Below are 27949 nucleotides of genomic sequence, written 5' to 3'. Positions count from 1 at the left end.
AGCTTTTTCTCTTTGGGGCTGCCAATTCTCAGCTTCTGACATAAGGGTGTACACATTCAAACCTTTCCTTGCAGAAGGGTTTCTACATGCTAATTCCAGAAGATATGACATGCATAGATTACACTGAATGAACTCTGAAGTTCTACAGCCATTGATTCCTAGCCAAGAACAAAGTCTTCTATCCTTCTATGAGGTAATCTCTTCATTTTCAGTATCCCCTTTTTTATTGTTTTTATCTCTCTATGTTAGCAATCTACAGTTATTTATTCAGTAATGTTTAAATGTTCATAGTAAGTTCTTTGTAAAATTTTTACTAGCATAAATTATTTTTTATAAAAAGAGCTGGCTTACTGTAGTTCAAGTATATAAACAGAACACTCAAACATTTTTAAATTAAACTTTAGAAACAAAAATTCAACATTCAAACAGCAGTAGAGTTTATAGAGAACACCCAGAAAGGCAATTTTGTTGTCTAATCCAGAATATTGGTAAAGATCATTCAGTGGAAAACAAAATATGTTTAACCAGTGAATCTATTCTGGCCAACATGTTAGCTTTGAATGTGGTTCCATACCTGAGGAGAAATTGCTAAATAAATCTTCTCTTAGGCTAAAGAAGACTTAGCCTGTAATTCAGGGGGATAATCAAAACATGTAAGTAAACAACTTAACCCGTTCTTTAGAAACAAAGGTAAAAGTATGTCCATTATAATGCTCTTAGCCCCTGGAAGAATTCAATTTTCAGTGATTTTTCTTTTACCTGATTTAAAAGACAAGATCAAAACAAACCCCAACTTAGGTTTTCTTAGAGTCTGTGGTATATCCATCTTGCAAGTTCACACCATAAATTCTCCTATGTCATGTACACATATGACTGCTAGAAAGAACACCACCAACTCACTAACTTCCACACCTCATAAAAGGATGATTTTTAGTTTCAAGATTTTAGATTTACTAGAGACAGCTTATATTTGAGTATATATGTAAGTCATAGCGTAAATTAATTATAAAAGAGGATTTCATTATGATAATTGTGCTATGCATATAATGTACTTTCATCAAGTTCACACCATCTATTACTTTTTCTTAATAATTCTCCCTCCTCCCCTCTTCTTTTTAATAGTTTGTAGTATAACTTATTTTTAAAAACATTAAAAATTTATTTTAAAAAAACATTAAAAATTTATTTTAAAAAACACTAAAAATTTATTTTAAAAAACATAAATTAAAGCCATGGTAGCAGAAGCCTATAATTCCAGCATGTGTGAGGATGAGACAAGAGGATATGGAGTATGAAGCCAGCCTGGACTACACAGTTCAGAACCTACCATGTTCTAAGTATTTAGCGATGATGTATAGATGAATATGACAGTTCCTGACCTCAAAGTTAAGAGAAGGAGATATATATGTAAAGTGTTATATGTAGGTACAAGGAGTGGCAGAGGTAAGTGAAGATGTCTACAGGATCCTGTAAGAAGGACATTGATCCTAAAGGAAAATGTCAGGAAGGGTTCCAAGAGGAAATAACTTGTGAACCAAACCAAGGATTATAGTTAGCAGAGTGTGTTTGTTTTCTCCTTAGTCATCAAACAAATATGAAGTTGCCAAGGTGCTAAGGCCTCTAAAGAGGTACACTATGTCATAATAATAAACTTACTTTAAAACTGTGTATTTACTGAGGTTTTCCCTGTGGGCAGCCTTTATTGAATTTGGGTGAAACATAGTAAACAAGATAGACATTGTTCTCATATATGTGGATTTTGCATTTTAACATGGAGACTCATTAACAGGAATCATTGTAAGTAGGTGAATGAAAGGGAAGAGGACATTAATTATATTTTCAGGAGCAAGTAGGCAAAGGGACTTCCTGGCTCCAAGGAATCAGGAAAAATCTCCCTTTGGAAACTGAGATCTTAAAAAGGAAGAGGAGCTGGCCAGGATGATGCTTGGGGGCTATAAAAAGAAAAGTGTTCAGGTTGGAAGGGTCACCCTGTTCTGAGACTGTCTTGGGGTTCTTCAGAGAAACAGAACCCATAGGATATGTATAGATGTATGAGAGGAGATTTATTATGGGAATTGGCTCACATGACTATGGAGTCCAAGAACTCCTTGATCTGTCATCTGCAGACTAAAGAACCAGGAAAGCAGGTGGTACATTCAGTCCTAGTCCAAAGTCCCAAGAATAGAGGGAACCACTGTTGTTAGTTCTAGAGTCCAAATTCCCAAGAGTCAGTGGCTCTGATGTCCAAAAAATGAAAAAAAGAGAGAAACTCTATCTTAAAAAGGGAGAGAAAAAAATTATTCTCCCTCTGCTTTTTGTTCTATTCTTGCTCAGTGGATTAGATGGTATCCACCTAGCAGGTGAGGGCTGATCCTCTGCATTCAGCCTGTGATTCAAATGTTAATCTCTTCTGGGAACACCTTCATAGACACAACTAGAAACAACACTATCTGGGCATCCCTTTGCCTTGCCAAACTGGCATATTAAACCATCTCAGAAGCCAAGGGTGAAGAGAAGGTTTGAAGCATTCTAGAAGCACGAAAAGGCTCACATAGTTAGAGGGTCAACAGTGAGTGAGCAGGGAGGCGAGATGGCATGATGTGAAGTTAAAAAGGTAAGGAAGGTGCCAGGAAATAAAGTGAATGCGTTCTTTGCTCTCCTTAAGGAATATAAAATTTATCTTGAAGACAGTGGGAACTGATAGAGGGTTTTTACCCAGACGGTCCTGGTCAGATTTCTATAATGAAGATGAGAAGATACACTGGGGAAGAATGGAAATGGACCAGACCAAAGGTCAGGCATCCAGTTAGGAGGCTGTTGCACTAATCCACAGGAGATCATGGCAGCCTGGGTGAAGGTATTGGCGAATGAGGATAGAGAGAAGTCAACTGGGGAGAGTGTGCAACCTGTGGTGTTTAATTAGGATATAGTAGCTAAGAGGTTTGTAAAGTTCCATCATTCACGCATTCCTTTCCCTCAAGCTAGGATCTCCTGGAAGCAGAAGTTTTGGGCATACTTCTTCAAAATATAGATTCCTGCACCTTACTCCAACCTTCATAATTAGACTATAAGGCCCAGGCAGCTTTGTCACCAATGACTCTCATGTGTGGAGAAGCTTGAGGACAGCCATGCCCAGAGCTGTGCAGATCCAGAGCACTCTGCCCATGGATTGGCCATGCAGCTCATCCCTTTAATAGCAGCAGAGTAAAACTCCCTTTGGCCTTAATGAGTTTGTTTGTCGTAACCAGGTGAATTCAGAGGAAGGCTTCAGTCTGGTGGGTATTTGAACCAAGTTAAAGCCCAAATTAGCATGGAGTCATCTCACACCTAACCTTGCAGGTGATGTCCTCAGGATCGCAGAAAATGTTCCTTGCTCCATAGTTCTCCAGAGACAAGGCCACTGAAATCTCACCACCTGTTTCCTCAGACAAAATGAGACAAGTTAATGTGGGCAGCCCCACAGAACAGTAAACAAGGTACTTTACACAGAGACACCATCATTTCCTATATGTAAGGGCAAAGCTGTCATAGTAATACCTGTTTTAAATATAAGAGAGGAGAAGAAGAAAAGAAAGTAAGTTACTTTGGCTCTATGGAGAACAGTTTGGCCATTCATATTTGAAGCTATCAAAGTTTCACAAACCACCAAATTATCACCACATGGAAGGCTGGAGCTAATTTTAACTATATTTACCATTTTGTTTTGTTTTGCTTTTGGGTGAAACGAGAGGTTAAACTCAGGACTTTGCACTTGTTAGGCATGCACTCTACCACTGGATTCACGACCTCAGCTTTTTTTAATGTTGGTTAGTTTGGGGATAAGGATCTCACATTTTTGCTCAGAACACCCTGGATTGCGATGCTCTTGATTTCTGCCTACTGAGTAGCTGAGATTACAGAAGTGAGCCACAGGCACCCAGCCTCACATTTGACATTTTAAAATCTATATTTAGTCTTCTGAAAGTTTTTCAAACTAGAATCATAAACCCTATTATATAGGAATATATGGTACAGAGAGCTCTAATGCTCTCACAAGGTTGCATAACTAAAAAGTGGCTATATTAGAGAGAGAGAGAATTGTTAAAAATGAACTCATGCAATCATAGAGACTTAAGAAGCCCCAAGATCTGCTGCAGTGGGCAAACTGGAGAACTAAGAAAATACATGGTGTACTTCCAATCCAAAAGCTGGCAAGTTTAAACCCCAAGAAGAAACAAGGTTTTAGTGCAGGCTTAAACACAGGGAAAAACCAGTGTTTCAGATAGGAGAAATTCCCTCCTGCTTGTAGGAAGGTCATCCTTTTTTTTTATTCATCTGTTTGGATGGGGCCCATCAATACTGGGCAGGGCTATGTCCTTAGACTAGAACTGTAAGGTTAATCTCATCCAAAACACCTTCACAGGTACACCCAAAGTAATATTTGACAAAATATCTGGGCACCCTGTAGCCAAGTCAGCTGATAAAATTGACATGGCAGTAGTTATAATGGCTAGTTGCCTCTAACCTACCTTCCTACTATGATGTATCTTTTGTTTAAAAGATCGGGGATTTTTTTCTTTTATAAATAAACTGTTGGCATTGATGTACCTTTAAAAATTAACCCTAGACTCTATTCAAATGAAAGATTTCTCTTAATAACTTATTTATCAGACACATAATTACCATCCTCCATCTTCCTGTCACCATTATTTGGAGCTGCTGGGAATGGGAAGTATGTGGTTTTGTGAGCCATCCCCTGCATTCCTGAGGTTTTGGGATGCTAAATAATCAAATTTGCTTAGCTCCCAACTTAACATCATAATGAAGCAGAGATGCCAACCTCATATTGCCTGGTGCCCCCAAATATCCTGAGTACTCTTAATCTTGTTAGATCAATGACATGACAGTTTTGCTGGCTGCCATTTTAATTGATTTCACTGAAATTGATTCAGCATAAATGAGTGCACAAAAAATTATTAACAGTGACCTCAAGGGTTTCAAGTGTCTGATATGTAAGAGACAGTGTGGTTTTGATTTATGCCTTTGAAGACTCAACACTTTCCAAGTTATATCAGAGGAAACAAAACTGATATTTAGCGTTATCCCTTACTTCTAAGTATCAAGAAATTGGGTTTTTCATTTATCTTTGTAGCCCTAAAAATTCATACCACACCACAAAAAGGAGGAAGAAATCACATAATAGAACACATTTTTACCTAAAATTTTTTTGTGTTTAAAAAAAATTAATTGATCCTCTCTTAAGAATTGGAGATTTGTTGTCTTACACAAAGAGTTTTACTCTAATACTTTTGGCTTAGCAGGATTTGACATGTATTAAAGCACAAGGAAATGGTCTTTACTTCTGTTTTTAAAAGTTTTCATGTGTATAACCTTTTGTGTTTGCCTCTCTTCCTTTTTTTCCTTTTCTCCCAGACTTTTCCTCCTTTCCCGCCGCTGCCACCCTCCCTTTCAAACGTACTCCTCTTAGCCTGGGGAAGAGCTATTAGAAATTTATTAATTAAAGACCAGTTGCTGCTTCTTTGTCAGAGGCAATCATTTGTTTTAGAGCTGATTTTCTGCCTTAATTAAATGAAAATGTCACTCCGTCAAATGAATTCATTTATATTTATTTATCTAGTTCTCCAGGCTTGAATTTCTTAGTAGAGACTTTAGTTCATCACATTTGCTCCCAGAAGGAACTGAAAAATGTCTCAAACATCAGTTTAAAAGACTCACAAATAATCACTCAGCCCTGCAGAATCACTGTATAAACAAAGCTGTGATTAACAATGTGTGCATGGTCGTTTTCTCATGGAGATGCTGTCTTGGTGAATACAACATTCCTGTTTGAGTATGTTTGTGCACACACATGCACCTGTGTGTGCTGAAGAACGCATCACTGTGGTTCCTTGGGACTTTAGGTGTCCAGGGTAATATGTTAACCATGTATGTGTTTGTGCTTGCATTTTTGAAATGCTAATTGATGGTGAAAGTTTAAATTCTACCCAATCTTTCCCTAAAGTTTTAGGGGATTACTGTGTATAGTACCTATATCTACCATTATAAGTGCTTTAAGGGATTAAATATTCATTCAAAAACGTGTTGTTTGATTTTTGCTATGCAACCCAGGCTGACCTCAAACTCAAGATTTCCTGCCTCAGTCTCCCAAGTGCTACCATGTCCAGGTTCATTCAACACTTATTAAGTACCTACTATGTGTCAGATGAAACAGGGGATTCAATGATGAACAATGATGTCTGAACTGGGGGAAGGAAGGGGGGGACAAGAGACAGTAATGGGAGGTAAATATAATAAAACTATGTTATATCCATGTATGAAAATGTCACAATAAAGCATATTATTTTGTACAATTAATATACACTAATTTAAAAATGTAGTGTGAGTTCATTCTCACATTATAGCACATACAGTATCTGGCATGTAGTAGGTGCTTAGCAAACTAAATGAGCAAACAAATAATCTTATAAAAGAGTTATAGACAGTAGACTTTGTTTCTTTAGGGGTCTCAGAAGGAGAGTCCATTTCATTACTTCCTTAAGACTTTGGAGGCCACCAGTCTTTTCCTATATCATCAAAGCCAATAAGGTCACCCCAACTCCTTTCATACTGCCAAATCTGTGATTCCCCCTTCTTCTGCTTGCCTCTTCCACTTAAGACCATGTGAATAGGCAGTGTCACCAGGATAATTTCCCCATTTCTAGATCAGTTTAAGAGCAACCATAATTCCATCTGAAACCTAAATTCTCCTTTGCTACAGAACCTAACATATTCACAGACTCTGGGGTTTAAGATGTGGATAGTTTTAGAAGACCATTCTTTAGTCTACCATAATGAGAGGTTGTCATTAATGGTCATTTGTCCTTGGAGATTTTGTAGTAACACAAGACTTTCTTCTCTAGCATGTGATCGCTATGAAAATGGATTTGAGTTCTATTTGTTTCTAATTTAATTTAAATTTAATTTAATTGATTTGAAGCCTTAAAACTAACTTCAAAATGTGAAGTATAGAGTTACATATGACCCAGAAATTCTACTCCTAAATATATATCCAAGAGTAAGGAAACATATGTCAGCCTAAAAATGTGTAGACAAGTGTTCACAACAATATTAATAATAATAGACAAAAATCAGAAACAGCACCAATGACCATCCACTGATAAATGGATAAGCAAAAAATAAAGTCATATAATGTTATTATTCTGTGAATGGAATGTTATTTAGCCATAAGAAGGAGAATATTGGCATATGCTATAACATGGACATGGAAAAAGCTTGAAAATATGCTACATAAAAGAAGCTGGTTACAAAAGACTACATGCTATATAATTCCATTTGTTTGAAATGTTCAGAACAGGCAAATCTATAGAGACAGAAAGTAGATCAGTGGTTGGTTGGTGGGGGTTGAGAGGAGACAGAAGTTGGGAGGTAGAAAAGTTTCCTTTGGTGATGATGAAACTGTTCTGGAATTAGATATGTTGATAGTTGTACAACATTGTGAATGTACTAAACCCACTGAAGTGTTATACTTTAAAACAGTTAACATGGTGAATTTTATCTCAATAAGAAAAGATTAGAACTCTGAGTTTTTCTGAACGCTGAAATTGAAACAGGTTTGGTCACTATGGTAGGCTCCCAAGATTCCCTCCCTGGGTACTTATGCCCTGTTCAATCTCCTCCCCTTGAGAGTGGGCAAGATGTGTGCACATGCTGTCATTTTCTCCCTTGATAAAGTTATAAGGTAAAAGTGAAGAGACTTTGAAGATATAATTAAGATACCAATAATTTGATTTTGATTAATCAAAAAGGAGGTCATCTTGTGTGGGCCTGACTCAGTCAAATGAAAGTTCTTAAAAGGAATTAGGTCTTCCCTTAAGTTAGAGAGATTCCATCACTGGCTTTAAAGCTATAAACTACCATATTGTGAGAAGGCCACATGAACCTTCCAGTGGGCTTAGGACCCTGTATTCCTACAACCAAAAGGAACTGATTTAAATGAGTTTGTAAGCAGATCCTTCCTAATTGAGCTGTCAGATGTGACCACTGCCCAACTGACACCATGTTTGCATCTGATGAGCAAAGATGAATGAAGCAGAGGACCCAGGTAAGCTATGGCAGGACTTAACTTACAGCCTGTGAGATCATAAATATATGTTGTTTTAAGCTGCCAGCTGTGGGGTAATTTGTTACATGGCCTAGAAAATAAGTGCAGACACTTCCTTCTTGAAATTGACAAATGGGCTAGCTAGAAGGACTCAGTGAAGTCTTTGGGGCTTGAGAAAATCATTTCCCTTCCAGAAGGCTGGAGCTTGACATAAGATACATATTACCTCCAGCTGAAAGAGGTATACATTGCCTTCTGGGAAAAAATAGATACAATTTGTTTCTAATTGAAAGGGTAGAAGTAGCCACTAACACCCACCTGGCACAGGTAGACCTTATTTAGACTTTTTAGTCATCTCACAACCACAGATATGAAATCTTTGTCACATGTCCTTTGTGGTTAAATTCCCACGGGTACACAGAATAGCTCCAAGGTCTCATACACACATTGCCTGCTTTTGTCTCCATAACATACATGTGTGTGTGTTTGTGTGTATGTATGTGTGTGTGTGTGTGTGTGTGTGTGTGTGTGTTCAAAGTGATCTGAAAATAAAACTATTTTAAGGGCTAGAAAATTGAGTTTCCAATGGCTTATGGAGTTACTCCATGAGAAAGGCATAATTTTAATCCTTAAATAAATCATCCTTTTGTTTTCTTCTCTGTATTATAATGAGAGTTAAAATTATGATGGCTTGGCAGTTTCTATTGTCAGAGGCAGTAATGTTGGGAGTCAATTGGTCCCTTGAGTTAACCTGGCCTTGGGGTCAGGAACTACCAGTACTTTTGTTTCCTCATCCTTAAAATAGCTCCTGGTAGATACTAAGTGCTGTGACAGTAAAGATAATTGAAATAATTATCTCACTTAGACTCCAGGGAGCCCCTTCTATTCAAGGCCTGTGCTTAGAAACAAAAGGTTGAGGAAGTCCTAACTTCTTCTTCTCTTAATGCAATGTTGAAGGTTTTGACTCTGACTGAACTTTTACTGACCAGGTGGAGATAAATAGGCCATTGGGTGTCTCTTGAGCTGAGTAGGAGGAAGGCTTCAACTTGGGTACTTCATCCCAGAACTACAAGTGAAGTTCATATAGTATTTAAATGATAAACATTTATGAAGTATTCCTTATATGCTAGATTCTTGATAGCACCTGCCTGCCAGCATCCATCACAATGAGTATTCCAAAAATTTAGACTTTTAGCTCTTCAAGTCATATCAGAATTGGTGTGTAGACTCAGGATATTTACCCTAAGAGGCCAGGATGAATAGTAGCATCAGCAGTAATCACTGCCATTTACTCTATGCTTAGTTTGCACTGGCACTGTCCTAAGCACTCTATTGGCATTTTTATTTTATCCTCACAAAACTGTATGAGATAGGAGCTATTGTAATTCCCTCAGTTTCTTGCAAATCAAGAAACTGAAGCAAAGAAAAGCAATTTGAACCAGTCACACAATCTCAGAAGTGGTAAAGAAGGGATTTGAATCCAGGCGCTCTCTGAGTGTAGTATTATTAAATACCATGCTGCATTTGTTATTATAACTCTGGATACACTAGAAATACAGTATTTCATCATTACCCAGCTGGGAGCATAGTACAAATGGTCCCTGTTCTAGTTGGTTGTAGAACCTGATGGGAGATGACATTAGTTTTCTGGGGACATTATAACAAAGAACCATAGACTGGGTTGCTTAAACAACAGAAATTCATGTTTAGGAAGCTACTGGTCCCAGATCAAGATATTGGCACAGTTGTTCCTTTCTGAGACCACTCTCTTTATCTTGTGGATGACTGACTTCTGCCTATGTCTTCCCAGGATCCTCCCTCTGTGTGTAGTCCATTTGAACATCTTTTCTTGTGGGAATACCAGTCCTATTGCATCAGGACCCACCCTAACGAACTCATTTTAATTCAATTTAATTACCTTTTTAAAGATCCCATCTCCAAATATAAGAGTATTGCAGCTACACTTTAAAGTACTTCAGCATGTGAGTTTTGGAGAGGAAACAATTCATCCCATAACAGAGATAGGAGAAGAATGCGCGCGCGCGCACACACCCACACACACAGATGCTCTGTTAAAAACACATTTAATACACCTAACCTGCTGAACATCATAAGTCAGTACATGTTTTACTATAGAGTATCAGTTGCTTAACCTCATGATGTCATGGCTGACTTAGCAGCTATGGCTTACTGCACTTACCCAGCAATGTGAGAGGATTGTACCTTATATTGCTAGCCCAGGAAAAGATCAAAAGTTGAAATTTGGTTTCTACTGAAGGTGTATCACTTTTATACCATCCCAAAGTGGAAAATCATAGCTCAAACTATCATTGTTGAGTACTGTTTGTGTGTATATATGTGTGTGAGAGAAAGAGAAAAGCAGTGATGCATTGCTTAACAACAGGAATACATTCTGAGAAATGCATTGTTAAGTGATATACTATTTGTGTGAACATCATAGAGTATTCTTTCACAAGCTAAGATGGCTACGACATCCCTAGGAAATATAATCTTGTGAGACCACTGTCACATTTGTTATGTAGCACATAACTCTGTGTGTGTGTGTGTGTGTGTGTGTGTGTATGTATGTATGTAATTGAATGCTATACCCTCTATCACTGATCCATTGTAGCTACTTCTTTCTGAAGTGTTCTCTTTGAGGGCTTGTTTTATATCTGTAACCATTCAATGTAGTTTTAATATAATGTCCATTCTATCAACACTATCATACTCTGTCATCCAGTGAGTTGGTACAGCACAGTTTCAGCTTTTGAGTACTACCCCTAAATAAGCTCAGCCAATCAGCAGTCTTTCTTAATATTCTAAGTTAAACGTGCTCCCAGGCTATATTTATTCCTCTCTTTCTACTATTTATTTTGTCATTTGGTGACCAGTTTTGACTCATAATGGCAAAAAGACAGGTATGTAAGGGATAGTGCTTGAACTGCAGCGAAGAACCATCCAAAAAGACATAATTACAGATGTTAAAATTGAATTTTGTTTTTAAGGCAATAGCAAAAGAAAGACAGAATAAAGATAATTAGGAAATTGAGAATTATCAAAATCCAATGAAAATCAACATAAATACTGCCTGAAACTGGCAACTGATTTTTTGGGGGAAAGAAATCTATGTCAAGGTGTGTGACTTCATGGAATTTGGAAGTTTTTACCATTATCCTGTGTTGTACTAAGGCTCTGCAGAATCTATGATAGCAACTATATATACTGCCCCCCATCTGCATTCTTAAGTGAGCACATTCCTTTCCAAGGTCCTTCACATAGGAAACGAAATACACATGTTTATACTGTTTAACTGTATTAAGGACCATGAAGCAAAAATATAAAATGCAAGGAGAGGCTCTAATTTAGACTGAGGAGTGATAGTAGTATTTATATGACAAAAAGGAGAAATGAGAATTATTCAGGTAAAGAGTAGAGGAAGAGTTAGCACATGCTAAGTGTGAGGCAAAAGAGTTTAGCATTTTCTAGTAACTGAATAAATTTGTGAATGGAGCACAGAACTTGAGAAAGAGTCATGTGGCCAGGACACAGGCAAAGGCCAGATCATGCAGGGCCTTAGTGCTACTTTAGGATTTAGAGTAAAATCTCAAGAAGTGCAATGAGAGGCTGTTAAATCGTTTTTTTAAATTAATTTATTTTAATTGACAATAATTGTATATATTTATGCAGTACAATGTGATGTTATGATACATGTGTACATTGTAGAATGATTAAATCAATACAAGTAACATATTCTTTACCATTTCTTTGTCATGAGAACATTCAGAGTCTACCCTTTCGGCAATTGTGAAATATACATCATTAACTGTAGTCCCTGTGCTATGCAATAGATCACTAAAACTTATTCCTCTGTCTAACTGTAAGTTTTTATGCTTTGACTAACATCTGCCCTTTTGATTTTGAGCAGGAGAAAGATGAGATCTCATTTACAGTTTTAAAAGATTGTGCTGACAGCTGTGTGGAGAATGACTTGGGGGGAGGGTGGAATGACAGTCAATTTTTCAGAAATTCAGGTGAGAACAGGTGATGATTAGAGACAAAGAGGTGGCATTGAAATCCTCCAGCATGAATCTGTTTGAAGATAGTAGACTTGGTGGTCGGGGGGATGTCAGGGGGAGAAGAAAAATGAAGTGAGTAGAGGTGCCTGGATTGATCCCCCACAAAAGTGGAAAAGCCTAGAAGGAGGAGTGTAAGACATTGGGTTGACTTGGAAATGAAGAGATTGGTTTGTGACATGTGAAGTTTGAGGTCCCTTTGAAATACCTAAGAAAGAAATAAGATGTCTGCATATGAAGAGCCAATGAGGGGTTTCCCAAAGAAAGGAAGTTTCAGAATCATCTGAATATACATATGTCTAAGCACCAATGAGCTTTACAGGTTTTATGTAAAATGAAAGAACTAGAGTTGCAGGCTCCAAGGCTCTTTTCTTTCCTGAGATGCAGGCTAGCATTTGCATAGCTCAGGAATCTCTGCAGATGAAGTTTTGTTCAAATAAATGTCAGGAAAGTCCAAGAGAGGGACAAAAAGCTGTGTTGAGGAAGGGAGATAAGGGGCCAGCATTCTGAAGCCTATGTTAGCTCCCAATCCCCAGCATTACTCTGTCAACGTTGGGATAGCCCACCAGAGAGTAGCTCAAAGCATGGACTTTGAAGTCAAAGAATAAGTTGTTATCCCAGATCTGTCCCTTATTACTTATTTAACCATAAGCAATGAAACATTTTCTCTGAAAATAAATTTTCTTTGCTGGAAAATGAGAACAAAAATGCCTGGCTTGTAGAGTTTCTATGAGGATTAAAAGAGATATTTTTGCAGAGTGATTATGCACATATCTCATTAAATGGTAGATAGTAAATGGATCTACCTCTAAGAACACATTCTTTCCAAAGATTAGTGTAAGGATAAAATAATACATTTTACAAGTCTATCCCAATAAATCAAACACTGGATTTTGTTAAAATCCTACAGTCATCTCAAACCAGCAAGATGAGAGAGGGCATTGTGTAAGATGCATAGTCTTACCATTTCCAGCAAATTGTTTCAGACACAGGCCAATTTCTTTGCCAACTAGAATCAAAATCAAAGGTGTACGAATATCTAAAGACAGCTTTTCACTGTTTGTTAGTCCAGAGTGTGCTGTAGAACTTCCATGTATACCTGTACATTTGAATTTTTCTGATTATTTCAATTGATCAGAATGTGTAGCCTGTTGAAGAATCCCTTATAATGTCTTAGGTTCTTTCTGAATACATGAAGACATTTTGGTTTTTTCATGGAATTTTTTTCTGGCATTATTCCTGGACTAGAAGAATTCCCATAACCACTACATCCAAATCGTCCAATCTATACTCTTGCTCCAATTATTAGTAGTTCCTTATATTTTAGTGTTTTACTGAAAACTATTCATGGTCATTTCCCAAGTCAACAAATGCTTTTACGAAGCATCTCCTGTATGCTTAGCACTGTTTTGGACTCATAACAAAGAGGACTTCTTCCTTGTTTTTTCTTGATTCTATAAATATGATATAACTGGAGAACAACACTTGGGTATTTATGACTTAATACTCAGTGGAGTCATACATATTTAAATGCTCTAGAACATCTCTGTTCTGAAATGATGGAAATTCAGAGATCTACAAAGTTTAGTTCAGTAGCAACTAGCCACATGCAGCCATTGAGTGCTTGATCTGTGATTAGTATAACTCAGTAACTGAATTTATGACCTAATTTTAGTTACCAGCAACCATTTTGAGCAACACAGTTCCATCTCTTTGAGGAGAGACAGTTGTAGACACCAAGTATTCTAGAAGGAAGTAGGGCTTTGATCTGAGCTTAGAAATAAGGAGGAAACTAGAGGATACCTCCATCTGAAATAAAGGTGCAAGTAAAGGCTGGAGATAGAAAAAAGGACATGGTTTATGAAAATTACCCAAGAAGGGAATAGAGGGAAATAAGATGACAGAGACTTTCTGCAAATATTTGAGAAGAAAGTTCTAGAATATACACTATTTTTCTATTTCACATGTCTGCTATATTTTACCTGCACCAGGCCTACCATTACTTATAATAGGGGTTGCACAGTGTTGACTTTTTTATGATTTTATAAATAAATGATTCCTCAGAGTTGGCCAGTGTAATGCATAAGCTGTTCATTGATATTTTCAATACCGGTCATAAAGGAATGTGAAGAGAACTCAAGCAGTTACTTAGCAGAAGCTGAAGAAGCTCACAGGGTTGTTGGGTCACATGGAGCTGCAACAGCAGAAGGCTGAGGGAGCAAATGGATGGAGTTAAATGAGTCTGGGGAGACCTGGAGCCATGGAGGAGAGAGCAGCCATTACAGAGAGCTGCATCCAGGACCATAATCACCAGGTGCAAGCAGGTGGGAAGAGGGAAGAACAGCACAACCTCTCGACTCCTACCTTTTCACTGCACAAAGACAACTAGAAGCTAGAGGAGAAGGGACCAGGGCCATGCAGTCCATAGGGGTTAGTCTCCCATGGCACAGAGCTGGACAAAGAAGGCAAGAATAGATCCTAGTGAAGGGACAGGGAGAGATGAAAATAAATAGTACTTTTAAAAATTAAAAAGTAGTGTCTTAGTCTGGGCTTTTATAATAGGACACCATAAACTGGATGGCTTAAACAACAAAAGTATATTTCTCACATTTTAGAATGCTTATTAGTCCAAAATCATGTTGCCCACAGATTCAGTTCCTGTTAAGGACCATTTTCCTGGTTTTCAGGCAGTTGTCTTCTTGTTACATCCTCTCACAGAGAGGAAAAAATAGAATCTGTCTCCTTACAAAGGCACTAATCCCATTATGGGGAACTCCACAGTCTCGTGTCCTGATTACCTCCTAAAGACCCCATCTCCAAACACTACTACATTGGAGATTAGGGTTTCAGCATATGAATTTTTCAGGAACAAATTTAGTCTACATAAAATAGTAAAATAGCAGCCATTTAAGCATGTAATATGTATGTTAAATTATGATAAATCTATACAATGGAATGTGGTGCAGTATTGAAAGTACATGTAATGACAAAGAAAAAACCCTCACTAAAAACTAAGTGAAAGCAATATGAAAAAAAAGCATGTGCAGGAAGATCAATATATTGTTTTTAAATAGTGCATATACAGAAAAATAATTATATGTTATTCTCTCACACTATAAAAATACTGAAAAGAAACACACTGATATTTTAACAACATTATCTCTGAATGGTGGATTAGGGTGATTTTTACTTTCTTTGCATTTACCTGGATCTTTCAGATTCTCTAAAGCAATGTAACTAGTGTATTTTTATGATCTGGAGCAATGTTTCTGTTATTTTTGCTCTATCTGGAGGACAGTATCATATAGAGACAGGTATGTGACCAAGTTCCTTTTTGTTAGTCTTTCATTGGCCCAACAGTTGACCTAAGTCTCATTGTGTGGCTATTTTGGCAGTGACCAGGCACCTCAGCTGCATGTCTTAAAAATTAAAATGTCATTAAAAATGGGATGAGTCAATAAAATGCTCTTCTTTTAAAATATTCCACTGAGAAACCCCAAGGTCCTAGAGAGTGGCTTGATTTCCTATTGATCTTTTTATTGCTTCAATTATCTCCTCAGTCACAGTTAGTTAATTTAGATCCCCACCACCAACCTTCCCCCATCAGCTATTACATTTGGTCTCTGTTAAATATGAATCTTTGGTGGCATTTCCATTACTAAATTGACACTTGCATCATGCTTTATTGGCATCTGTAAGAATAGAGCATAATTCTTAGGAACCATGGAGATGGTAGCCATTATTTTTTTCTGAACCACCTAAGCATAGCCTGTGTTTTGTGCTCTTGTAATCTTAATCTTAAAAACAGCAATCCATCTGTTTCATTGTTTTATTCTTTCCTAATAGAAGAGATTTTCCTCTCCTGTCTTACTGATCTACAGTCATCCAACCCTGATGGGCTCTTGTAAATGGAATTAGCTCCAGTGATTTGATGATTTTTCATATTAGTTATCATTTCAGTAAATCCATTCACTCTCCCTAGCTTGCTTTTTAACCTCCAGCTGCTACCCAATTATTAGTTCTTGGATGACTGCTTTAGCAACATTACTGTAGTACTTTGCTTGTAGTAGATATTAATAATAATAAGCAGTTTGGTGCTCAATGGTAAATGCATAGAAGAATCATTGTTGATAAGCCTAATTGTAATCATAGTTTTCCAGTGGGTAAGTTAGGATTCTTGTGGTTGAATAGAACAGAAATCAATTCAACAAAGCAAAGTGGTGTGGTAGAGTCCCAGTACACACAGAGGATTCTTTGACAGGGTTCAGGATGAAGAGGTGTAAGGGCCTCAGGAAGAATTGGAACTGTGAACTAGAAAACCATCAAGAATCCTGATGGTATTCTGATCTCTTTTTCTCTTGTTTCTGCTTTTTTCTCTATCTACTTCCTTACTTGTTCTTAGACACGATCTCTCTGCCACCACTTCATAGAAAAGCAGATGACTTCCTGTTTCTTTCAAGGTTTCATGGCTTTCGCAAGATCCCTTAGAACTCTCTCAAGTGTTCTCTTAATTTTTCAACTTTTGGCTCCCAATTTTACTATGCCCCTCTGCAACCTAACTCCAAATTCCCTGGGCAGGAACTTTGATTGGCCGACCTTTGATCCAATCAGCAACAGCCAGAGGCAAGCCCAGGATGTAAGTCCTCACTGACTTGGAGTCATTCCCTGTACCCTGTGGCATCATGGAGTCAGTTAAAAGATGTTGACAATAGCTGTGTCACTGGACCAAGTAAATTGCAGAGAAATAAATTTGCCAGATTCAGCATCCATTTTGCACTAATATTTAAGGGAAGAAGCATATAGTTTTTATAGATGGAGCCAAAGAAAAGTAAATTATAAATACTTATCTCCCACATGGCAAGAAAGAACAGTTTTTATGTTCTTGACTTAAGACATTGTCATAGAGGTATGTTAGGAAGACAATGGAATGTGATCAAATGATATGAAGTAAAATATCAGATCTGGCAATGATACCAAGAAAAGCAAAATAGAGGACTAGCATGTAATAGGTAGGCAGGTTTCCCATTACGAATGTAGCTGTTTGGGTGCCACATTTATTAAGGCTATACTATTCTATATAGTATAGAAGAGTATAGTAATGGTGATCCACAACACCAACTTACACACTTTTTACAAGACCTGCATCCTTGGAAATAAGATCTGTTTTAAGGCAACCTTTCTACATGCATTGGTTTACTGCATTGGATCCCCAAATATAGACATAGGTGTTTATGCATCTAATAGACATTTGTTGAATACTTAACTAAGCTTCAGGTAAATTCTAGAATTAGAATTATCAAACAGACCTTATAATGAGACTTAGTGTTAATTAATCTCTGTGGTAGACAGTTGAATAAGCTCTTCACATTCTTTAACTTGTTTAATTCTCACAACATACACTATGAAGTATGTTCTTCTGTAATTCCCACTTTATGGACAGGAAACTAAGACTCTAAGAGACTGAAATAACATCACCAGGATCACACAGTTTAAGGATTGATTGGAAGAGGACTAGCTCAACCCCAATCTGTCTGATCACAAAACACTTGACTCTATTGAACTGTGTTATCATAGGTTGTTCAGTCTGTTTTATTGACTCTCTAAAGAACTATATAAGAAACACTCCCTTACCCCACCACAGGTTAGCACTGGCAGGCTAGTGAATGCTTAAACCATGACAAGCCAGAGCATGGTATGGTCAATACTATGATTAAAGCAGCTAGAGAAGAGTCACTACCACTTCCCAGCTGTAAGACCTTTGGCAGATTCCTTTCTTCAAGGGCCTTATTGACATTCACCTGTAAAATGAAAGGTGCAAACATACTTTCCTTATAGGTGGTTCTGTACAGTGAAAAAGTTGATATATGTAAAAATTATGATATAATGCCCAGAAGAAAGGGCTCCTTCAACAGTAGTGCTTAACAATTATCTACAAAGTTCTGTGTACAGAGAGGAACAGGGTTTGACACATCAGATGTTGCTGGATGATGAGGCAAACATTGAACATTGCAAGAAGAAGGGGCCCTTCATTCATTCAACACACATATACTGTGTGGCATGCACTGAGCTCAGTGTTAGTTAAAAGTAGCTAGGTAGGACACTATGAAAATATATGGAATGCTTTATTCTGACTTCAAAAAACAGAAGAATCCTAAGAAAAGTGACTGCAAGGACATATCTGAGAACAATTATGGACATGACAAACCTAGGATTATCTCAAGGAGATAGCAAACTAATTTCTTCACCAAGTCCTTTAGAAATACTTTATTCAAGCTGCTTTTATCATGTTCTATGCCCAGAGGACTTTCTCCCTGCTTTATATACCCACTTGCATCCACACACTACAAATATTTCACTGTCCATCTTCGATGATGCTGACTCTTCATATATCTTGATGAAGAATTATTCAGTTATCTAGAACATTCTTCAACTGGAGATAGCTTGAGAAGGAATAAAAGAAAAAGTGTTAAGGCATATTAAAAATTGGCTTTTTCCTAGTGGCAGTTTGTCATTTTTCAGCTTGGCATCTTTCCCTGATCTTTTTTCAACTACGTAGATCCATACAAGACTTGACTCACAGGAGATTTTCTTATGAGATGCCTTTCTTCAAGCATATGGATAAAATTGCCAGGTTTAATTGAAGGCTGTTTAGAGTTTTTCTCTGTTTACAGTCAAAAGCAGATCACTTCTGTTCTTGGCCTCCATCCTAGATGCCCAGGAAATTAATGTATCTATTGGCCTGTGACAGTCTGTTTACTTCCCAAAGTTGGCTCCTAACTTTGACTGGCCTTGGGTATCAGGGCATCCTTAGACCTGGAGCCAATTCCACCTGGGCCTAGGCCACCCTCATCTGACCAACCCATCCCATGGTCTCTAAAGCCAAGTATCTGTTGTCTGTGCCTTCCTCTGAGTGATGGCGTAGAGCAATGGCTCACAACTGCTTGGCTGGAAAGAAGTCTGTTTACTTTTAGAATATTAATAGGCACATTTGTAACACTACTGTGTACTACAAACTGTTCTCATTTTATAGATGAGGAAATTGAGTCTCACCAAAGTTAAGACGCTTGTCACATAGCTGACCATTGGCATAGTTGGGAAATGAATTCAGGCATTCAAAGTCAGAGTTTGCACTCATGAACCCCTCCCTATATACTGTTTTGCCTCACTTACAGTTTACCCCAGCCAACCTCGTGTTTTATTCAATTAATTGTATAAAAAGGCCTTAAAACAAAGTGAGAATTACGTAAGTGCTGGCTGTTGTTATCAGTATGTTTAATGAATGGTGAAAGCTGAGGCCAGAGAAGTAATGGAAGTTCATACATTTAGTCCAGGATTTCCCAAATTGTATTTTGTAGAATACTACTATCCAACAAGATAAAGTATTTTATTTTTGAAAAAGTGACCATGGTCAAATAGATGGGAAAATATTGATTAAAAAATGAAAGTCTTTTATGCTACAGCCCTTCTCCAAACCTTTCATATGCTTATACACATCATTAACCTCCAGAAGGCAGCCATGGCATCTAGGACTTGCCCATTTTCCCACCACCACTTTTTAAACTTACTAAACCATAGAAGAGGAAAAAAATTAACATAGAAGGCCTAAGGTGACCTTTCTTAAAAGGTCCTCGTTGCCAGGCAGGTCCTTGCTGAAGTCTAGAAAGTTAGGTCTCCGGAAGGTTCCCACCACACCTGAGCAGCATGGCTCCCAGTACCTAAGCTGTACAAACAATGCCACTTACAGTAAACTCCTACTTTCCTTCTGCGAGTCTAGAATTTTGGATCGTGCCAGGCAGAGAATGATTAAGCGACTATCCCCAAATGCTCTGAGCACTGAGTCTTGAATTAGCAACCCAGGCAGATACTTCACATGTGTTGTCATAACTCGTTGGAGAAATGATGTGCATTCTGTATGATTCTACTGCCAGACATCGGCTTAGGCTGATTTGCTCTGGGCTCTGCCCCATGTGTCTTTTCCCTTTGCTGATTTTGCATTGTATCTTTTTGCTGTGATAAGTCTTAGCCAAGAGTAAACCCTCATGGTGAGTCATCCCAGCAAATCACCAAACCTGGGGTATTCTTAGGGACACTGTCACATCCAGAAAATCCTTTTTCTCACAATGCCTTTTAACCTCTCAAATCTTTGGGGTTCTGTACTATACAGTATGGGCTATGATGAACTATTCAGTCCTACAGTTAGAAGCAAAGGTCACTCCACACAACTACTCTTGACTATTTAGTAAAAGATGTTAGCGTTCTTCAGGTACATGTGGAAGTCATTACCAGGTAACAATTTTCTTTCTGGACAGGACTCATAGATTAAAATCTACACTGACAGAACAAAACTGACTGTTGTAATTTCATTGCCCATTTTGAGTAATTGGGTTGGAAAGATAAGGAAGGAATCAGTAGCCTAAAAATACTTAACCATCCTTTATATTCTTCCATATTTAGACTTAGCTCTTTATCCCAGATTAACATTAGTTATGTAATTATAGTACATATATTAGTATTTGTGAAAATGTATTAAAATAATGTATTTTATGACTTGTTAATATATCTAATCATAAAACCCTACTAAAGGAGCTACATGGCATTTTGCATCTTACAAAATGCAAGCTGAGCCTGTAACATCTCCCAACAAATATGATTTCCTGAATTCATTAAACAGCTACATCAAGGGTCTCCTGAGAACAGGTAGGCTGCTATGGTGCATGAAAAAGCAAGTAGAGAGAGATTAGCCCCAGCGTGTGTTCCTCCGAGCACCTGTCTTGGTCCTCCTCCTCCTCCACATTCTTCATGGCTGACTTGTCCTCCTTTTTTGTTTTTCACAGCTACCAAAAATTATATTTGCATATCCTTCACCATGGGAGGACCACTGTGTCTCCTGTGATCTAGCCTGGTCCATTGACTCCTATACATTGTATGTCTAGACTAGCCTACCCTGTTTCCTTTGACCTTGTTTTTCCCGCTGTCATTGAACTGTTTCCAGATAACGGTCAGTCTGGCAACAAGAACCCGCCAGTTACTACTTGGTCTATCAGGCTCCTTGCCAGCTGACTAGCAGGACAGATACTTTTCTAAGCAGTTTGTTCTCCTTCACTCTTGCTACACCATGGTTATGCTGCATCCTGCCTCCATGTATGCATTTTTTCTATATCTTTACCTTTTTGACCTTTCCCAATCCCATCTAAGATCATTTTCTATCCTCTTTTAAACTAGCCTTCTCCAATGTACCTCTGAGGCCTTCCTGGACCCTTACATGCCCATCAATATATCTGCCTTGGTATATACATAGGCACTTATCATTTTACTTATTATATATGCAACACACAGTGACTAAGGTCTTACTAAGAGCCATTCACCAAACTAGACAGTGGGGATAGAAAAGAGAATAAAACAAAGTCCCTGTCCACAAAGAGCTCACTGTCTAGTTGATGTATAAGATACAGTGTTAGATTACTCTTGACCATGTCAGTGCTGATTCTTCTCTTCATCTCTAAACTCCCTGAGAAAAGAGAACTCCTCTTAGTTTTTGCATTTCTATAAGCAATGATTAACAACTCAGGAACAGATCAAGTTTGTATTCTGGTTCTGCACTAGCCATGTTAGTCCCTGTAGTCTCTTCTGTGAGCTGGGAATAGTCATGTTTACCATCTACAGTGTTATAATGATTAACTTAGACAATGCTTATAAAATGTCCAACACTGGACCAAGAACATACTAATCATATAAGTAAATGATAACCATGGTTCTTACGAAGCCAGCCTATGACATAAGATTTTGTGATTTCTTTTTTCTATAACTTTGACTTCAGGGCAGTCCTGGGAGTACTTTCCTGGTGAGGGAAATCCAAGCATTGTACTATCAACCTTCCCACATTAGGGCCAATCTGAGCAGGATGTGAGGAGATAAAAGAGAATGAAGTTATGAGTCAGAAAGTCAACAATGCATGTAAAGACTTGCCAGACTTCCTCTACAAAAGGACATGGATTTCCACATCCATTTTTGGCTTGAAGGTTGCTTACCAAGCTTGCTTTATTTCCTGTCAGACAATACATGCAGAACAGAGGTTGGAAGGGAGGAAAGAATTTCCATGTAATGTAAATACTGTGCACCTGGTGTCATACATGTATAGATATTCTCGATCTTCACAGCATCCCTGCCAAAAAAATGTTTTGATCCTACTTTACAGATTGGAAAGCTGAGACTTGAAGAGGTTAAGTAATTTGACTAAAATTATATAGCTAATCCAAAGTAGCTTCAGAGTCTTTGCCTTTTACATCAAATGCCCTTTAATTAAATCCTTAGAAATCTGGCCTAGTCTGGCTTGACATTTCTCCTTCTATACAACCCACTGTCATTCAGCCCTAGAGGCCTATGCTGGAGAAAGAAACTCACCTACTCTTGTAACTCCATTGCCCTTATGCCCTTCCCCAAGGCTGGAACTAAGCTAAGTCAATAGAGGTACCTGACAAAAAATATATGGTGGCCCATACTCTCAATTTTGTGCATATACAAACCCACAATTTTGCTCACAAAATTTGTTTGGCATCCCTAACTTCTTGATTACATTTTGGTATTTCTCTTGCCTCCAGAACTATTTCCCCTTCTCTGATCTTTTTCACATGATTTTCTTTCCAAAACCATGACATAGCCACACAATCAGGAAGAGAGAAAGACCACCCAGATTCTCCATTAAGGCTAGAAAATTGATTTCAACCCTCTTGCTCATTTCAGTCTGTTGGAAGTAGCTAAATAGAAGGAGATTGTGAGATCAGGGTTTTGTTGGGAAGATTAGGGGTGAATGAATCTGTCTGAAGCATGGGATGTGGGAAGTTGCACTTGCCATTGTTGAATACCAGGTCAACCTTCCTCATCTTTTTAACACCAAGAATCAGGGAAAATTACTTCCCTGACCTCACTTAGCTAGCTAATGCAAAATCAGGGCTAGAAGCCCTATTTCCTACTCCTAGCACATTTTCCACACTAAGTCCGGGAAATAGACCCCACCATATATATTCTTCTCTTGACTCCATTATTACTACTATCATCACCACCTCATAAAAGGAGGCATCTTCCATACTATACCTGCACCCAGTTTTGTTCTCTCTCTCAGAAACCTGTCTGTATCAATCAAGTGTATATTACTGTAGTGAAATATCCAAGTCAATGAACTTAAAAAGAGAAAAGGTTTATTTAACTCACTGTTTGGAGATTCTAATCCAACATTGGGCAGCAAAGTGATTTGGCAAATGGCAGTGGTAGGAGCACATGTCAGATTGGTCACATTACAAGACAGAAAGAAGAGAAAGAGAGAATGAGCCAGACTCCCAAGTTCTCTTTGTACGCTCATCTAAACGGCTCAAGGACTTTCCCACTATGCCCTGCTTCCCAAAGGTTCCACCACCTTTAATAACATTACTCTAGGGAACCATACTGGATCTTTAGGGAATACTCATTCAAATCATGTATCTTTCCCCATAATGGAGGATCAGCAATGTAGTTCTTAGACCAACTACCTTAAAATCATCTAGAGTTTTAATTTAAAAAATGCAGACTTGGGGGACATCCTAAGTCAGAAGGTGTTTCTTTCACTGAAATTTAAGAACTACTAATAAATATTTGAGATGTTTTATATCAGTGACTTCTTGTATTCTAGTTCTCAGTCAAGTTCAACAAGAAATGAAAATCACTATACTTTTCATCAAAGTACAATTTGATGAGGATAGATATGGGAGAAGGAAATTCTCAGAATGGGAGACATTCACCTTCCTCTGTGGGTCATGATAAAGTTACAGAGAAAGATTCCTCATTTACTACATTTTCAATAAAAGTCTCTTGTAAAAGATGGTAAAACACTCTTAAGAACTTCATTTTCAGTGGTAGGCAACATATTTCCAAGTACACATAGTATTTTCTTCAAATTCCTTTGTAAGAATTTGGTTTAGTCTAAAACTTGAAAGTACTTGATGTGCCCACTGTAGAGGAGCGAATAAAGTAATCTTAAACTGGCAGAGGCCACTATGGGAAGGTGACGGGGAAGTAGCGAAGAGGTCTGATAGAAATGATCCAGTTCGGGTTGTAATACACATGTGCATGGAAGCAATCCTAGGAATCTCTCTGTATAGCTATATTTATCTCAAACTAGCAAAAATGCTTTGTCTTTCTTATTATTGTTTATGTCTTCTCTTCAACAAAATTGGAGAAAAGGGCAGAACAGATTCTGCCTGGGAGCAAGGAGGCTGGCAGGGAGGGGGGGGGGTGGCAATGACCCGAACAATGTTTGCACATATGAATAAATGAATAAACAATTTCAAAAAAAGGAACTCCAAAGTGTTTCTTCAGTCTTTTTCTGACATGTAAAGAGATCCTAGAAGAGACTCCCCCCCCCAAAACAGAACCTGACAATGCAGGTACCCTGATCATAGATGTCCAGCCCCCAGAACACGAGAAATTAATTTATATTGTTTAAACCATCCAGTTTGTGGCCCTTTTATAGCAAATGGACTAAGTCCAACAATCTGGTACATGGAGGCTGCTCTCTTAACATTAAAGATGGGTTGTCAGTTCTCCTCCTGTTGAGTGGTGTGGTCTTAAGAACCTCCCCCTTGAATATGGGAAGTCTTGTTGACTAATCTGTTCTATAAAATATGACAGAGGTAATGTTAGGCTAATTGCTGGATTTAGGTCCTAAGAAACCAACAGTGCTCAAGTTCCATCTCTTGACACACTTGAGTTTACCCTAAGACCACCATGCTGTGAGAGAAGGCCAAGCCACAGGAAGAAGCCCTAGAGGAAGAGACACCATGTGGAAAAAGACAAAAGGGTTAAGGACCACCAGGCACAATATACATGAAGAAGCCATATTGGAAATGGCTTATCCATCCCCATGAGGGGATTTCTCATGAAACAAAGATGAACCATCTAGCTGAGTTCATCATGAATTCCTGACCTAGAAAGACACAAGCAAAATAAGATGATTGTCTTAAACCACAAATTTTGAATCAGTAACTGAAACAAAAGACTGTGTTTCTAGTTGCCTCTGTTCTGACCTCATTTTATTCCCTGGCTTTACTTAAATTGTTTTACATCCTAGCTCCTATAGAAATTTGGGTCCATAATCTTTATTTAAACCATAGCCTGTATACCCTTATATTACATCAACTTCTGGAAGATAAATTTTAAAAATAAAAAATTAGATGTGTTTATAGATATATAAATAGATGGATGTGTATTGCTACATGTTCTGCATTTGTGGATTCAATTAACTGCCAACTAAAAATATTTGGAACAAAGAAAATTGCATTTGTATGGATTTTTTCTTTGTTATTATTCCCTAAACAGTACATACAAACAATACAGTGTAACAACTATTTACATAGCATTTACATTGCATTAGGTATCATAAGTAACCTAGAGATGGTTTAAAATATATGGACAGATGTGTGTAGGTTATATGAACATACGGTACCATTTTATATAAGGTACTTATATTAGATATATAAGTACCTTATATATCTGTGGATTTGGTATCCTTGGGAGACCTTGGAACCAATCCCCTGCGGATATCAAGGAATACTTATATATGACCAAATGAGGCTGTGAGGGCAGAAGATATAGCAAAGAGCAGTGGGAATTTCTAAATGAAGTACTTTATTCTCATTGGACCCCCTTACTCAAGGTGAAGAGACCACAAGGTCCAGGATAGGTTAATACTGAGAATTGGTTTCCTCATTATGAAAGCAGGCCCTGTTCACCTTTGACATTGATGAGTCTATGAGTAAGACATATGTTTTTGTACCATTTGTTTTCAGCATATATTTGTGTTTCATGTAACATATAAGAAATCTGTTTATTGCATGGCAATCTAGCATGTGAAATGAAATGTCCAGTTCTATGTTGCAGCCTATGCCTTACTTGTCTTGTACCTCCAGCTCTCAGTAAATATTTGTTGAATAAATGAATGAACAAATAAATATGTGTTAGTCACCACAGTTACAAAAACAAATGAGACATGGTTCCTGCCCTTCAGGAGCTCACAGTCTATTGAACACAGGCAGCAAATTAAATACTGGTCATGCCTCCTGGGCAGTACATTCTTTTATTCAGAAACACTATTTCATCTATGTCTAGCTACTACTGTTCACACCTATGCCCCAATGAAATGACAAGATTTGTAAAAACATGCCTTGGAGGAGCCTAAAATGGGACAGGGGGCTGCCAACCACCTACCGTACTCACCCTTACTGTGCTCAGTGCCTGGCTGGGAATGAGGAAGAGAGAACACCCAACTAGAGCTGCAGGAACTTGGATGAAATTACTCAGAATCACCCTCAGGGACCCATCAGAAAAGTAGGAACAAAACCACTGACGCATCATTCCATTAGGCTGTGCCTGCACAGGCTGCAAAAACAGCAGCAAGGCCACTTGATCAGCACCACTCCTCAAGCTGCAGCTACAGCTGAAAGATTTGGGGCAGACAACAGGGTTTTGTTTAGTTTTTCAAAAAGAAGATGTAAGATTTAAAAAAAAAAACAAATATTACTAGAGGCTGGGAAGATAAGTTGGATAATGGGTACCCAAACACAGTTAGCTAGAAGGAGTAAGTTCTAGTGTTCTATAACACAGTGGGGTGACTAAATCATGACAACCTATTATATGTTTTATGAATAACTAGAAGAAAAGTACTGAAAGTCTCCAAACACAAAGTAATGATAAGAAGATGCAAACAATTACCCTGATTTGAGCAGTACATATTGTCTACATGTATTGAAATTACATTGTACCTCATAAATATGTACAGTTATTGTGTTAATCAGAAAGTTTTTATATATTTAAGGAGATGGAAACATTAGCTACCCTGATTTATCATTACATGCTGTATACATGTGTTGTCATATGGTTCTCCTAGATATGCACAGTTCGTAATAAAAAGATGTGTGGAAGGCCCTGATTTTAATCAGCCTACCCACCTATGAATGTCAAGGAATTATCTTTTTGTTTTCTCAGAGATGTTTGGCAAAATGTCAACTTGTCCATTTTTTTTCTCTTTATAATTGAGGGTATTAGTGAAATCAGACAGAAGCAAGGCCTTTGTTTAATCTTACACATGAGTGGTTTGTAGATCTTTTATTCTTCCAATTAGATTGAGTATTGGTGTCAATATATTGATACAATCAACATTTACAAAGTATTGATTAAAATGAATTTGGGTTACAAAATTTTGTTTATGTTGAATGGCAAGATCAGAGGATGTGGGGAAATTCTTGGGGAGGGATGCCTTCCGTGGCTGGTCTATTGCCAAACAATGGGACTGAGCTCTTATATTGGGAGGCCAGGCTCCACAGTTGGAAATGACTTCCTGTTTGCAAAGGAGAATCTGGTGAAATACTTAACCAGTAGTCAATTTGCTACCTTCATTCAATAGTCTCTAAGTCCTTTCAAGTAGAAATTCCTTAAGGAAAGGCAAAATGACAAAGGGAACCAAACTTCCTCTCTTCATAAGTTTGAAAATTTATCATCTTATGAAAGGCTGGAAGAAGATTTACCAAGCCAATGGCCCCCAAAAACAAGCAGGAGTAGCAATACTTATCTCTGACAAAGTAGACTTGAAACCTACATTGATCAAACGAGATAAAGAAGGACATTCAATACTAATAAAAGGGGAAATAGACCAAAAGGAAATAATAATCATCAATCTGTACGCACCCAATGTCAACGCACCCAATTTCATCAAACATACCCTGAAAGACCTAAAAGCATATATAAA

The 27949-nt window shown here is 37.8% G+C and overlaps 1 protein-coding gene across 10 annotated transcripts in view; it reads left to right on the top strand.

Moving 5' to 3' along the window:
• The window catches only part of Samd12 (sterile alpha motif domain containing 12), a 412402-nt gene that overhangs the window by 245315 nt on the left and 139138 nt on the right, over positions 1-27949 (top strand). Inside the window, exon 5 of one of the 10 annotated variants that reach the window (XM_074069101.1) lies at positions 75-27949. The exons of the other annotated variants lie outside the window; for them this stretch is intronic. Within the exon in view, the coding sequence (XP_073925202.1) occupies positions 75-127 (53 nt within the window). The 3' untranslated portion in view covers positions 128-27949. The remainder of the gene's footprint in view (positions 1-74) is intronic. 10 annotated transcript variants of the gene reach the window in all.

This window comes from Castor canadensis, chromosome 3 (assembly GCF_047511655.1).
Source record: "Castor canadensis chromosome 3, mCasCan1.hap1v2, whole genome shotgun sequence".
Lineage (NCBI taxonomy): Eukaryota > Metazoa > Chordata > Mammalia > Rodentia > Castoridae > Castor > Castor canadensis.
Note: the sequence above shows the minus strand (reverse complement) of the source record. Positions and strands in the feature narration are given on the sequence as shown.